The sequence below is a fragment of the Cariama cristata genome, unplaced genomic scaffold (assembly GCF_000690535.1).
Source record: "Cariama cristata isolate BGI_N322 unplaced genomic scaffold, ASM69053v1 scaffold11687, whole genome shotgun sequence".
Lineage (NCBI taxonomy): Eukaryota > Metazoa > Chordata > Aves > Cariamiformes > Cariamidae > Cariama > Cariama cristata.
In genome coordinates, this window is record NW_009627112.1 from 348 (window position 1) to 15,606 (window position 15,259).

General features: G+C 40.2%; 2 protein-coding genes across 2 annotated transcripts in view; both read left to right on the forward strand.

Annotated features, from left to right (window-relative positions):
- The first annotated feature begins 219 nt into the window (after positions 1-219).
- On the forward strand, positions 220-2,743 carry RPS16 (ribosomal protein S16). Its single transcript, XM_009704321.1, has 4 exons — positions 220-317; positions 1,099-1,195; positions 2,351-2,398; positions 2,544-2,743. Exons 1-4 carry the CDS (start codon positions 288-290, stop codon positions 2,687-2,689), a joined length of 321 nt encoding a protein of 106 aa, XP_009702623.1. The 5' UTR covers positions 220-287; the 3' UTR covers positions 2,690-2,743.
- A 5,996-nt stretch (positions 2,744-8,739) lies between these two features.
- Positions 8,740-15,259, forward strand: part of OTOGL (otogelin-like) — a 95,330-nt gene continuing 88,810 nt past the window's right edge. Inside the window, exons 1-5 of the mRNA XM_009704322.1 lie at positions 8,740-8,791; positions 9,746-9,785; positions 10,874-10,922; positions 13,220-13,280; positions 14,984-15,082. Of these exons, the coding sequence (XP_009702624.1) occupies positions 8,740-8,791; positions 9,746-9,785; positions 10,874-10,922; positions 13,220-13,280; positions 14,984-15,082 (301 nt within the window). The remainder of the gene's footprint in view (positions 8,792-9,745; positions 9,786-10,873; positions 10,923-13,219; positions 13,281-14,983; positions 15,083-15,259) is intronic.

The window sequence follows — 15,259 nt, forward strand, 5'->3', positions numbered from 1 at the left end:
ATAACTATAAACTAAATACAATTTTATTAAGGTGGTGCCTTAATACTATGAGTCAATATCTGGGAATGTAAGGAGTGGTACTGTTTTATTTAGTGTGAGATGTTAATCTTGAGTATAAACCCAAGATTTTTAGATTGTTAAAATTAAGTCGACATTCACTTCACACTGCTAGTGCAAAAATGAAATGCTGTACTAATACACTTTTGGATTTTTAGAAAACAGCAACTGCTGTTGCCCACTGCAAGAGAGGAAATGGCCTCATTAAAGTGAATGGAAGACCTCTGGAAATGATTGAGCCCAGAACTCTGCAGTATAAAGTGAGCATCCACCCAGCCTCCCCTATCGCTTCTACCTTGGATGTTAAAATACCATTATACACATAATTGCTTGGGGATGAAGAAAAGTTGCTTGCCTTATTGACAGTACTAAATTTTTGGTTGTATGTTACCTGATTACCTAAAATGTAAACACTTATGAAAATTCAGAAAACTAGCCTTCTGTGATTGTCTTGTTGGGAAGGGTGGGCTTTTTGCTTAACTGGATTAATGTATATTAATGTAAATATGTCAAGTATTTTCAGCACTTCACATCCATTTTTAAAATTGAAATGGGTGACTTAAAATGCTCCTATTTAAAAGATACTTTAGGACTTGATAAGGAAGTTGTTTGAACACTGCTGAGAGAATCTAAAACTGACTAGGTAAATATGAAGTGTAATAAACAGTGGAGAAAACTACTCACAAATTACTTCAGCTCTTCAATTTTAATAAACTTGATTTATTTTTCTAATGCTGATGTAGTTATGGCATTCTACTTAAACTATTTCATTGCTTTTAATTCCCATGTGCATATGCTTTGCTATTAAGATTTTTGAAACTTAAAAAAATATTAAGACTTCAGTAAGTTTATTTGAGAACAGTACTAGTAGACATCAAGGAACTCTGCAAGAGGTGTACCTAACTTGAGTGTGTGCTTGTAAAATCAAGGCTCCATTTTTCAGAACATTCAATAATTTCACATCTGGTAGATCTACTACAAGCTCTAATCCTTGTCGTTTCTGATCACAAGTGAATTTTATTCCTGTGTTTTGTTTCCCAGCTGCTTGAACCTGTCCTCCTCCTGGGGAAGGAACGATTTGCTGGTGTTGACATCAGGGTTCGTGTAAAGGGTGGTGGCCATGTAGCGCAAATCTACGGTATGATTTTGTGTGGGATCTCTGGTGTGGGCTAGAACAGGTCAAGCCACATATTTAAGAGGCTTGAGTTTAGAATAGTAACTTGACATCTTGATGTTCTGTTTCTTTTTCCACTGTGCAAATGTAGTTTTTCATAAGAGCTTATTGGGTATATTTAATGTGCAAAGCTGTAACATCCAGAGTAAGTTGAATGAAGTAAATTGATGAAATTTTGAGGAAAGGTGAGGAAACGATCTTTGTGTCTGGTAGTATGACAGGACAGTATGAGTGCAGCTGAACACAAAGATTTTGGGAGGGGAAAAGGGGATTTATCAGTAGAAATTCTGTCTTTAGTTGTAAATTTGCGTGTTGTTCAGAAGCATTTTTCAGCTGACCTGCAAGGCTAGGCAGTTTTTTCCCCTTGCAGAGAAGACTGAGAACATACTTGCATTAGCTGTTGATAGAGTTGTTCTTTACAAATGATAGATTTGTTCTGCTGTTTCAGTTTGGGTGTAGGTTAGTGAAGTGGAGCTGAAGCTGCGTCAAGAGCAGAGATGTTTCAGTCTCAAAGTTGATTGCATTAGTTTTTCAGAAAATTCAGATTTTCATCAAAATCCTGCTCTTGATGTTCTGACAGATAACAGCCTAGCAACATCTTTACAGTTACTCCCATACTCCTGTTTTGAGTTCTTATTACTTGTACTTGTTACTATACTACAGGCTTGTTTTATTGAGGTATGCTAGAACTGTTCATACCGTCCTCTTGTCCCTTTTGCCTCCTTAGTCTTTGAACACACTGATCAATTTTGTCCTTGTTGAAAAGCAGGCATTTCAGAGAACTGTGTTTCTAAGGACGTTGAAAGTTGCCTGCTTCTAGGTAGAAGAGGAACCTATGTTAGTACTCAGGAGAGAAGGTGATGAAGACTGCCCTCGTACAGTTCCTTGGCTAGCTGGCAGTTGTCAAATCAACAGATGGACTGTGGGTGGCCTCTTGGCACAGATTTCTTTGGATTTGCCAAAGTAAAGGTCACGTGGAGTACGTGGGAGGGGAGATGAAGGAGGGAAAGGACAATTTGGCACAAAACAAGACAGCAAGTTTCTCAGATAACTGGCCCTTAGTGTTGAAGTCGTAAATACATTTGCAATCCTTACTGATCCATTACCTTTTTTTAACAGCTATCCGTCAAGCAATTTCCAAAGCATTGGTGGCTTACTATCAAAAATGTAAGTTGTTTTGATTGTTGTATTAGCCTTAAGTGGAAATGCATGGCTTGTGGTAGTTTTGGTGCAAAAAATGTTAATGTGGATTCATTCCATGTGAAACTTCTTAAACTGAAGGGTGTGTGGTTTTTTTTTTTTGTTCAAACAGATGTTGATGAAGCTTCCAAGAAAGAGATCAAGGATATTCTAATCCAGTATGATAGGACTCTGCTGGTTGCAGATCCTCGCCGTTGTGAATCCAAGAAATTTGGAGGACCTGGTGCTCGTGCACGCTACCAGAAGTCTTACCGTTAAAATTGTTCTACAGTCATGTGACAGTCAATGAACATAAAGAAAATTTGATAAATTTCGTGTTTCTAATTTGTGTTTTCCTGTGTGAGTCAATAGATTTTTTTTCACTGTGTGTTGACTTAAGATAGATAGGCAAATTGATTGGTATGAAAGTAGAATTAGAGGGCTGTTGGCAGTTCTCTTTTATCCCTTCATAGTAGGTAAGTCTAGATAGATAGGGTCTTGGGAATAAAGAAAAGCTTTCTGCTGTTGATAAATGTGTAGTTACGAGAACATAAAGAAGGCTTACATCCTATTTTTTTGTGGGTACATGCAACAGTGTAGCCATTCATCAAAGCAGAGTTCAATCTTTGCCTTTTTGGTAAACCTAAACAAGCATGGACCTTTTGCAGTACTTGGGTGGCCACTCTTCAGGGTATTACGAACCAATGTGAGTAGCCCACGTTCTTCCTGTTTGAAAATGTGTGTTACAGACTTAGTCCATAATGCGTACGAGTGTGGATCTGATTCCTAGCTGGTAACTTTTGTGTTACATGACTTGCTGTAGTATGCCACCCTAGTGTCATGCAGGACACACAGCATCTTTCTGCATAGACTTCAGTGCTGGCGGTTTGTGTTCTTGCCAAGGACTTCTGTTTCCCTTGTATGCTTACCTGAAATGCCGCGCTGAGAGTGACATTCCAACCACCACGGAATAAGTATTGTCCATCCTCATGAACTTCTTTCATTTGTGCTTGCTTGGTGGTTAGTGACAAGGAATTTACCCCCTTGAGGATAACTGCCTCAATGTAGTGCTAAAGTGGGCATGCAGGCAGCTCTGCTAACATCTGCATTTAAAGTTTACGTTGTCAAAACCAAAGTAATTAATGGGGGCAGAGGAGGGAGGTTTATTGAGCTCTTGCCATACCAGATAGGTGGGAGGCAGAGATTTCTGGATTAGTATGTCTCAATGTAGGAAACTTTACTAGTCTTTAAATAACAAACACTATACATTCTATTTCAAAAATAGTATTTTGTAAATGTAAAACATAAAAAGGATTTTGTGTTACAAATAAAATTGGGTCTAAATGATTCGTCCTTCAACTACATGTTCACACAGTACAAGCATAGAGAGATGTAGACCTGGAGAACAACATTAAATGACTTAATAAAAACCCAGAAAAATACCTTTGGAAGCCAGAGAGTTGGTTATGCATGAGCTAGGTGAGGCAATTTGAAGTCCTTGGGGAAGTAAGTGGGAAAAACCTGGAGCTGAAAATGTGACGGTAATTTTCAAAGATCTCACTAGGGCATGTGTGTATCAAATGTGAAAAGGAATGTTGGAGTGAGTTTCTCATCCATTGAAACTGAAGATTTGCATTCTGGAAGTGATGTCCCAGGGAAGAATAAGAAGAGTAAAGTTCCAAGTAAGACATGAGATGTGCCAACAAAAGGTTGTTGGAAAGGGTAATTCTGTCCCTTGGAAGAGTTGCAAGTAATTGAGGCCTCGGATATGGGCTGTTCTTTCCTGTGTTTGAAAACCAACTTGGAGAGGAACTGGACGAAACATTGGAGTCTAAGCAACTGAGAGCCTAGCTCCTGCTATATTGCTCTCAAAGCCTGGTGTTCTTGTGTCTCATTGTATGCCAACACTGAAATTGTTACGGGAGCACCTCAATACTTTAGATTTCTGTTGGGCTTTCTGTTAACGTGGTATTTCTTTCACTTGCTTAACGGTAGGTCACTTCAGTGTACTCTGTCAACACAAACCAGCTTGTTTTGTGAGTTGGGTTGGGGAATTGGAAAGAATAGTACAATTTTGCCCTTTTGCTCTAGTTTAGGAAAGTAAGTGCTCGTGGCTCTTCATAAATGTTAATATTTGCTGTGATGTCTCTTTGCTTTTCTGTAGACTGAAGTGTAGTTATTCAAGAGTTAAATGTGTAACTTGAGCAAATTCCTCCTGAAAAGGAATTCTTCATCCATCTCCCATTTTAGCTGTCAGTGTCTGCCACAAAATACTGCATTACATGACCTGAATAGAAGTAGAACGTTTATTCAAGCCCACACACCCCTATTGGAGCGGTGGGGTCTGTTGTATATTCTATCACCAATTTACATACCAGGATTTTTTTATCTTACGCTAAGTGAGTAAGGTATTCTATTCCAGACACTTGCTGTCTCTTTGGCAAGATGCATGGTTTGCTTTCCTCAGTTGCCCTTTTCTGCACCCTTAGATCTGACCCATTTCTTGTCCAGTGAGATCCTCAGAGTTTCCATCTTCTAGTAGAGTTGCTCAGAAATTATTCTAGCTCTTGGATTGCTGAAAACTGTGATGTTCTGCCTCCTAGCCTGGCTTTCTAAGGAAAAGATGCTATGCAGGGCTAACTTCAAAGTTGATTACTTGAATTCCTATGAGTTTTGTGAAAACTGGCATCTTGATAGATATTAATTAGCTTTAGCTGAGGAAAAGTAAGCCTTTTAGTTGTTTGGCTCGTGTGGTGACTGAAAAGCAATGGCTCAGTCATTGCTTAGGAAATATGTACTGGCCTGCCAGTTGGCACATGGGTACCCGACCCCGTGGCCTGTCCAAAACTGATTCTTGCCTGGCGGTTGGAGTGGTTGGATGCAGGGAAAGGAAGAGGACACCAAGTTACTGAGTGTGAAGCTCCGGGGGGTGTGCAGTACCCAATGCCAGTAACCTTAGGGGTGGATTTTGCAGTTATGGGGAGACCTGATGTATCAGTTTTTTTCTGCCCATAGAACAGCTTGTAACAGTTGGGGATTTTTGTTTTGCTGTTCTTTTATAGAAAGACTGAAAATAAAACTCGCGTTGCTACTAATATATCCAGAGATGATATCTGCATGTAATTTCTTCAACCGAAAGACTCTTAGCATAATAAAAATGCTTTCTGAAGTGAACTCTGATCCTATAAAAATGCCCCATTAATCCTGTAGAGTGATGTCATCCCCACAGATTTGCTTTCTAAATGAGAAATGTTCATGGAATTGGGCTGGTGTCTGCCTGGGTGGCGGAAGATTTTTATTCGAAATAGTTACTTACTGACCACCCGCTAGAGGGCTTAACGTCATCGGGGAAGCAGAACTGCCGTGGAGTTTGAAGGTGTCAGGAGAAAACCTGTTCATAAAAATGATGTCCTGATTCTGCAGGGATGGCAATCAAGCTTTCATCATTAAGCATCCACTCTGGCCAGAGGCACACTTCCACAGAAGAAAGAGTAACAGCTGGATCGTCAAGCCCTCAGCGAGGTTCTTGAGCAGCTGTGAAGGTGGGTCTTGGAAAAGAAGAAATGCCCCTAACCTCGTGTGGTCCAGCTCTTTCAGTAGTTTCACTGATGCTAATCCGTAAGAAGATCAGATGTGCACATCAAAATGTGGCCTCACTTGAATTCTTTGTTGAAAATACCAGTTCAATGAAGGCTGGAGTGTGAGCTCTAAAAAGTACCACGTTTTGTTAATGATGACAGTGGATCCAGTTCCAAACCAAGGCAAGCTTGTACCTGTGGCACTGAAGGCGCTCATTTTCTCACCTACTATTTATAATCCTAATAAACTATGTAACCTCTTTATAAAATTAAGTCCTCTCAAATGTTAAACTGGAAAATTTGGGGCAAATTAATTTTGACTGTAATATACAAATATATTAACATTCAAATGTTTAAATTTTATTTTTAAGGAAAAATCTGTAACTTAAAAATATAACACTAGCATTTTTTAAGTATAGACCAGTGTGTTCTGTACTGTGTTTGTTTTCTTACAGATGTGATTATTTTCTAATGCATTTTTTCTCTTCAAATTTTTCAGAAGCCCCGATCTGTGAGTATTCTACTACTTGTGTAGATAATGTGTGTCATTGCCTTGATAAAATTTGCTTCGATTTGTTTGTATCTCTTTCTTAATATAGTCCTCTGAGTTACAGTTCAGTGTACCGGGCTGAATAATTCTTTTTCCTTATTAGCTGATGTCCTTCGTGTGCCTGGGACTGTGCTGTTTCCTACCCTGCCTTGAGCAGAGATATCCAGACCTAATGAAGCCTGTTGCTCTAACTCTTACAAAGTCCCTTTGCAGCTGATGAGGCTTGGCCTGCTTTTTAAATATTAGAAATTAAACTACTGTGAAATACTAACATGCACCAAATATTCCCTCAACTTTGCTATAGCAAAACAGAAAAAGAAAAAAAGGCTATTTTTGATAGTTTCTGTTAAACCAAAAAAGTTCATTTATGTTAATGTAAAGATTTATTTGTAAAGCTGCATATTTAAAATTTCTCAGAAGAGTTTGAAACAGTTTCTAAACCAGACTTAGCTTGAAAGTAAGGTAACACGGAGACTGGTAATGGAATTTGGAAGCTCTAATGCTTGGGTTCATCTCAACTTGAGAGCAACCTAAGGCATCGTCCTCTAAGAGCAGGTTGATGAGAGGGTGAAATGCGGAGTAGCCTCTGCCACTTCCTATAAGATAGGTGCCCACATAATAGTTCACAGTCCGAGTATGACTACATCAGTGTATAATTTGGATCAGGAACTCACTTCTTTTGCTTCTGTTTGCAATCTGGAATGGTTTTGGACCACGTTGAGCAGATGAAGCTAACCTGGGAGATGCAGTCCAGCTGCAGATAAGGAGCCAGTCCATGGGACCCGCCCATAGCTAGTCAGGAGTTAAAAACAGAGCAAAAACCCTCTTGAAATGCAAATTATATGAAAGCCAGCTTCTCAGATCCAACAGTAATAAAAATAGTTCTTAAGAAATACTCCAAACACAGTGTAATGTTAAAACATACATCGGTTTGTGGTAAGTATCCTCGGGCCGCCAGTGATCCCGAACCTGTGTGAGTGCTGTTGGCTGCTGGGTGGACACAGGGTTTTGTCTTTGTCTGTGGTTGGAGAGGTTGAGTGTTTTCCTTTGCCTTCTCTTCTAGTCCAGCTGGGGAGCAGGGAAGAGAAAGGGCTAGAAGAAATGATGGGAGAACTTTTTAAGTGAGAGAGGCCATCAACTTACAAGTTTTATTTTGGTCCAAAACCACCTTCTGTAGCGTGCACAGAGGGTCTCACAAAGCACATCCTAGGAAGAGCGGAGGGTTAGGCAAAAGATAGGCTTTGCAAAATAGAATGAGTAGTAGCAGTTTCAATTAGTGTTATGTATGTCTTTAAAACTGCGCTTTTCAATGATTCTGTTAATGTTAGGATAAAGCAGGTAAGACTCTTCTATTTTTAAATATGATAATTTTTAATTTTGGTGAAATTATGTTTTTGTATTTCAATGAAAATTAGAAACAAACCCCATTGGTCCTGTTGACTTCTTTCTCCTTTCTGCTAGTACGAAATTTTCATAACATGTTTTATTAAAAATGAAATATAATTATCCTCTGGGAAGCCTTCTTTTGTGATATAAGCAAACTCTACACAAAAATCTATCTAAAATATTCTTAAAAATCCAGGTGTGTTATTTAATGGAAGTTCATGTCTCTGTTTAGAACAGATAAGGAACATTAATATGTCAATCTCTAAAACCATCTGGTTATCATTTATACAGTAGCATCATTGCAGAGTCTTGCAAAAATACTTCACTGTAATGAGCAGTAAAGGGCAGCACTCTGCGCAAGCCTCAAAGCACACAAAGGTGTGTGACGACTGAAGGAAATCTCAAACCATCATGACACGGCAACATTTCGATGTCATTGTCTGCTGTGTTATAAAGGGCCGATTCAATTCAACAGAGGAGTAATACTCGCAGGTCTAGTGAAAGTGTAACTAATACAGACTCTGCTGAGGAGTTACCATGCATTACTAATGAGAGACATGCAGCCAGAAAGTTGTGTGCCACACTTGCAAAGCTCCTGAAGCTGTGTGTAGCTACCAAGCTTGATGTCTCCTCTTCATTTCCTTTCTTGCATTGCATTATTTTAAATAATGCATCTGACTATCTAACTTTTAAAGGATTTAAACGCACTAGAAATACATAGTTCTAAGATGCCATCGTAGTCAAAGCCATTAATTTGGATAAATTCCCTATTACTAAGTTATACTGAAATGAACATTGTGGGAAAGCTCAGTTTAATGATACCGTGGAGTATATTCTTGCTTCATTCACTGCTGTCTTCTTTGCAAGGTAAGAACTTTATTCCATTTTTGTAGTAATACTAACTTTTAAAAAGATTTTTCTAAATATTTTAATATTAGAGCTCCTTCTTTTTCCATTATTATAAAGCAATTTTTTTTGACCCTTGCTGGAATTCGTAAATAAAAAAGTTTTAAACACAGGTTAAAAAACTATATAACACCATTCCCTCTCACAGATGTAAAAACTAAAATATAGCTTTTTTTTTTTTTAAAGATACATTTTTATGTCTGAATTTGTTACAGCAACGAAATTTAGGTTTCTTGGCTTTCTTGCCGTTAATGCCAGATGAGTAAATAATGATTTTCAATGGGGTATGATTTTGTTTGAATAGGCTGCACCTGCAGTTTGTTTAAGCATTTTTAGAATGCTAGGGTAAATAATTGCTCTTCTGGTTATAGAAATGATGCTATATTCTATGTAATGCAAATGGATCTTGTAGATAGTTTTCTTGCAGCAGTTATAAAGATTTCTAAGGCAATATGAGAAAGAAGTTTGTTTGCTTTGTTTTGTTTTCAAAACATGGACTCTGTAGCACTTTAAATGATTTACAATTGAGTCTTAAAAGTAACATTCAGAAAATGATTATAAGTAACCACCCTCGAAGTTTGATTCTGGGAAGCTCTGAGCACCTCTTGCCTTTTATCTGGGCCTCTGAAGAACTATGAACTCTTTGCTCTTTTTCATGGTAGCATGTAGCAGAACTGAGACCATGGGAACTTGCAGGTGATGAGTACTTGAGAGAATCAGACTCTCAGGAAGGAAAGCATGTAATGCTACATCCCTCAGAAACAGAAAAAGTTTGTGTAAAGATGCTCTGGAAAACTTAGGATCTTAAAGAACAAAATTCAGTAGGGGTGTTCTAAACTTTACAAACAGTTGTTTGCCAAGTGCAGAGTAAGGCTGTAGAAAAAACATTTAACTTGATGACTTTTTAATCTACAGGATCTTATTGCAAGCTTTCTCTTTTGAGAAGAACTTCAAGGTAAGTTTTTATTCCTTATTTGTCAAGCCCTACAAACAGAGCAAGAATGAATGAGTGTGACGCAGTGAAAGTTAGAAAATAAAATATAGCCTTGAATTCGACATGTAAAATGTCAGGTACATGTACATTGGATGTAAAACACACTTTCAGAATGTTTACAAGTCTTTTCAGAGAATTTACATAAAGGGCATGGATCCTCTGTTTGAAAAATGGAGGTCCTTATGAAAAATGATACTTCTATGGTCTCAGGAAAGCTTAGAGGAATAATGGAATGAAACCAGCATGAGATCATGATTTCATGACTGGAAAAATACATTAAATGAGTATCCTTCTACAGTTTTAATTGCATGATAAAATCCTAGCTGCTATTTGAAGCACAAAAAGTAAGTGCTATACAGCCTTAAAATAAACATTTTCAATACAAGTTTTCATGTGGAAGCTGAAATCCAAACAAACCCAAACTAGGGAATGTTCCTGATCCCATTGAATTAAATGGGAACTATGCCATCAATTTCAATGGAAGCATCCAGTTGCATGTAACTTCGGATGCCTGATGACCTCTAATACATCTAGTGAGCACACTTGCACATTGAATGATATGCCATCTTGGACTGTTGATAAAACTAAGTATGTTTTATAGTTTGATACCCTTGTTTCTAAACTTAATCACAAATTTGAAGTCAGCTACAGCTGGAGAGTCATCTCTTGCTCTTAAAAGTACCACCACAGTATATTCAAATAACACTTGGGGGAAATTGCAGCCACTCACATGCAGCATCAGGTAAATACGAAGCCAATTTACAAGTTGTATCCTGTCATGTAAGCCTATTTTGCCTATTTATATCTCCCCCGCAAGCTCCCGGTATCTCCCTGACCAAGTAGAGATCGGAGTGTTGCCCAATTCTGTAAAATGAGACCACGAAAAGAAAAAAAGAAAAAAAAAAATCACCTTTTTAAATGTTAACCCAAGAAAGACCTCTTTGATAAAGCGATAGTAATCAGAGAGAAACTCTTCTCTCCAGGGAGCTGCTTATTCAGGTTGCTCCAGGGAGCTTTCATTACACAAGATGCTTTTTGTTTTCTTCCAGAAACGGGTTTAATGCAACTCGACAGAAAAGAGATCTTGTGACAGCTGAGGTAGGTTATACCTCCAAAAGCGGGAGGGAGAGGAAACCCTCCCCCCTGTTCTGCTCCGGGCCTTTGCTGCCTTTACAAAGGAGCCTTTGTGGGGAGAAGGGCGGCGGTAGCAGGAGGAGAGTGAGGAGGAGCAGCTCTTCCCTACCTGCTCACCCCCGCCTGAGCCCGTGCCCTCATGCCTTCATTCACCCTCAGCGAAGAGCCTGGTGGGTGACCCGCTCTGACGAGCCGACCGACGCACACCATGGGAAATAAAACTGTGACGCCTCTGTCTTTTGTGAGGGCGAACAGAATGCCCTGGAAAGCTGTTAGTGTTTGGTGAGAGGCACAATGGTGGCGCCACTGGCAAGGCTCCTTCCCGCACGTGGGGCAGGGGTGGCTCCGGCCTGGCCCACCGCTGCCTCAGCACTGCATGCCGGCAATGTTATGCTGAAATTTAACAGTAAATGGGGGAATCTCGTTCCCCCGCTGGTACATGTCTCAGGCTATGGAGGCCAAGCAAGGGTTATAAGCCCTGTTCAGTGAGGGCAGGCGGGAAGCCCAAGGCGGTCCCTCCTCATGGCCTTGTGGGGAACCTGCAGGCAAACCACAGATGGTTTTCTCCAAGTCCCTTTGAGATCTACGTGCCTCCTGAGTCAGAAGGTAGCTGGTGTGAAAGGCTCTGCTAAGGTGAAGCGAGACTCTGAGGGAAACGGGCCCTCGGGGCCGACAGGGTCCCAGGAGGGCCTTCAGGAGGAACGTGCTGTCACAGCAAGGATGCTCTGGCTCCCCGAAATAATGTAAAGGCCAAAAGCCACTTTCCTGAGGAGGACGGCTCAAAGTAACTGTCAGGGGAAATGGAAATGGATCTTGTTGTGCAGGGAGGGAAAGGATCCCCTCCGGCTGGTGATGGGCCGTGGGGACCAGGAATGTTTTTTGTGCAGGGGCCTTCCAGGTGGTGATTTGATGAAGTCCATTTCAGGTTGATTTTAGACATTGTACTACTTGGAAGCATCTCACAAAGTATTTCCAGTTGGAAGAGGGAAGTTTTTATGTCACTGTACTAGGCGTTAGTGAGACTTAACCTAATCTGTTCCTTGCGCAGTGCCATTCACTTTGAGATCCATGAGTTCAAACTCCAGACATAGACAATGACTGGCGGAGGAGGGAAGAAAGAAATTAGCTTACAGGCAAAGACTTAAACAATTTGTTTTGCTTACTAGTGCAGCTGAAGGCTGATGTGTACGTCTGTGGGGAGCACACAAGGGTAACGGTTTTCTCATAGAACATCAGAGAAGAAATAAATAAAAACCACAGGAAAGAAGAGCTACTTAAGCAAAAGGGCCAAGCTTTATAAAACAAAAGGATTCAAACTGGCCATGAATAAATTCAAGAGGGAAATATTTAACTACCCAGCACTTCATCCTGGTAAACTTTCCAATCAGACTAGTGGGGGCAAAAACCCCACAGTGCTTTCAGCCTAGAATGGGATCAGTTCTTGGATGGGACAATGCGACGTGACAAGCTGCAGTAGCAGAGTGCTGGGTCAGATCCAGGGCTTCCTTCCAGTCCAATGCTCCCCAGTTCCTCAACAAGACAGGAAGCAGATCAGGCAGATTCGCCTCCTCTTTTGTTTGGGATGAACCGAAATGCAATTCTGAAGGATCTCAAGGAGGACATGAAATCTTTCACAGCTGGAGTGACCACAGTGGGATGATTGGGGTGCGGCACAGAACATGAGTTAGGGGAGAAGATGAAATGGAGGGATATTGTATCTTTGAGCTCTCCAACTATTGGTATTTGATGAAATCTCTCGCAGCTGGAGTGACCACTGCTCTGCGGCACAGAGCATGAGTTAGGGGAGAAGATGAAATGGAGGGATATTGCATCTTTGAGCTCTCCAACTATTGGTATTTGACCGAAGTGAAAAGGACAGGAGTGTTCTCTATCCTCTCACTCTTCCTTCCAAATGTAAATGCAAAACTTCTCAGGTGGAGCCCCACTGGTTCATTGGCACTGGAGGGCATGGAGAGGAGGCCAGTGGTGATCCCACAGTGCAGCTGTACCCTTTCCCATCACCCCCAAAGCGGTCCTTCCCCTCCCCACAGTGCTGGTTGCTGCAGTCACTGTCTTCACACTGGCTCAGGCTGCCAATCCCTCCTGTAGCATCTGTGTCTGTGCTATGTGCTGGCCAAACCGCAAATTACTCTTCTGTATTAAAAGTCTCAATCCAATGTTAGGTTGCAAGGCTTCAGGCTTGTATGGGCTCATTTGTAAAGCACAAACAACCTGATTTTGCTCTTACCTTTCTCTGACAGATTCAAGCTGCCTCTCCTCGGTCCCACCTTCATGGAGCCTTGACACGAAGCCTGCCAGGAGGTCAGTGCCATGCTCCTCACCCACGGGAGGAGAGATGGTCCTGAAAATGCTGCCTTCCTACCAGTTCTCCTGTGTTACCATGGGTTGTGGAACCCCTCCTCATTATGTCCCCTATAAAACCCTGCCCTGTCTCATTTTATCTTTCTATCCATGTTAAATCATGGAAAATTCCTGTTAAAATTGTACTTTCAAAATAATGCCTTACAATCAAATTGGAACAGCTAACTAAGCCAATCCTTTGATTTTTTTTAAAGTTTAGTTCCATTGCAATTTTTCTTTTCTGCCACTTTTTCTGGCCCTGGCAGAGGATGTAAGTATGTCTGAGAGGCGTGTAAATGGTTATGCGAAGGGACAGGGGTGCTCAGGCAATGAGCACACAGCTGCTCCTGGAGGGTTTTCAGCATTGCACAAACATGTGAAGCAGGTCCAAGTTACAGAAATTGTTTTGCAGAAAAGTTCATTGTATGCAACCAAACTTTGGTATCCTTCTTGGAAAATATGTGTGGCTGGGTAGGTGCTTTCTGTTGTGTTTTTCCAAGTAAATGAATATATGTAATTTTGCAGCTCACAATTCTAACAACAACAAAGAAATTTTCCACATTAATGCTGTTCTATAAACAGTATTTTCTGCTTTGTCAGTATTTTCAGAGTATCTGTGTATATTTGGAAAGCAATTCTTAAATGGAAAAAAATTGAAAACTGAGCATGGAAAGGATTTTTCACCGTGAAGGCTGATGTTCTTAATCATTGGTAACTTCTGGGTGTGCTTTACTGTAAAGGTCCCATTTTGTTCCCATTTAATGTCACTAGCAGCTTTACCATGGCTTCATTGGGAGTGGAAGGGCCTGTTTATTTCATTAACTTCCTGCTTTTTGCAATGCTTTTTTAATCTCTGCCAGCAAGACTGTAAGCATTTGTATCTGGGGTTTTAATCCTCCTCCAAGAAGGAAAGAACTATCTGCAAAACCTGATGAAGTTTTGCTTTGGGACTACCTTTCTTCTCCACTTTTGAGGAACTATGATTTAGACCCATCTCAGTGAATGGTTAGTAGAAGACCATGAGGTTTTAGCTTCCAAACAGACTATAAAACCCTTTAATGAAACTGCTTTTGGAAACAATTACTAATTATAACATAAACCAAGCTATTCCCATGGAATCTTAAGTCTCTGACTTCAGTCACCTCTTAAGCAGAAATAACCTTTTAATCGACTTTTTTTTAGCATGGGGGGAAGGTTATTTATAATTGCTTTTGACTCCATAAATTACATATTCTGAACTGTTCGTAAGCTGAATGTAGCCTTTGCTGTAATGCTTAGGAGGGAGGAGCTGAACATATGTATAAATTGTCCTGAATTTAGTCAATTAGAATAATCTGTGTCCTGTCTATTTCAAGATCAGCAGGACTGGGATTTGGTTTCTTTACATGGGAACTTGACCTTTTGTTTGCTGGGAGGAGGTTGACCTTTTGCTCCTTTGTTAGTTTACAAGTCTCAAACCAAACGAGAGAGAACCTTGCTTCTCTTTTAACCAAGGAACACAAAGGATAAAATTAAGTAAATGTTAAAAGCTGGAGATTGTTGTTGGTTAATTTTCTTAGCTAATATAGCTGCTTATGATTTAACAATAAATAGATTTAATGTGGATCTCTCAACCTGTTTGCAAAATCCTGTACCTACTAAAAGGCTGCTATGCTTGCTTACAGGTTCATGTCCTCAGGAGTGCCTTAATGGAGCAGCCTGCACAGAGGAAGGTGGCTGTGACTGTCAGTTATTTCAGGCTCAAGGAAGCAGGTGCCAAATTGGTAAGTTTGGGGCCAAAAGAGTCAAGTTTCAGCTTCAAGTGAGATTTAAGGTGCAGGTTTTTAAAACAAGACTGTTAATAGCATATTTGTGATTCCTCTGTAGTAGGACTGTCATTCCACTAGTAGCTAAGAGGATTAAAATTACATGCATTAGGGATATATATAGAGCAACATCAG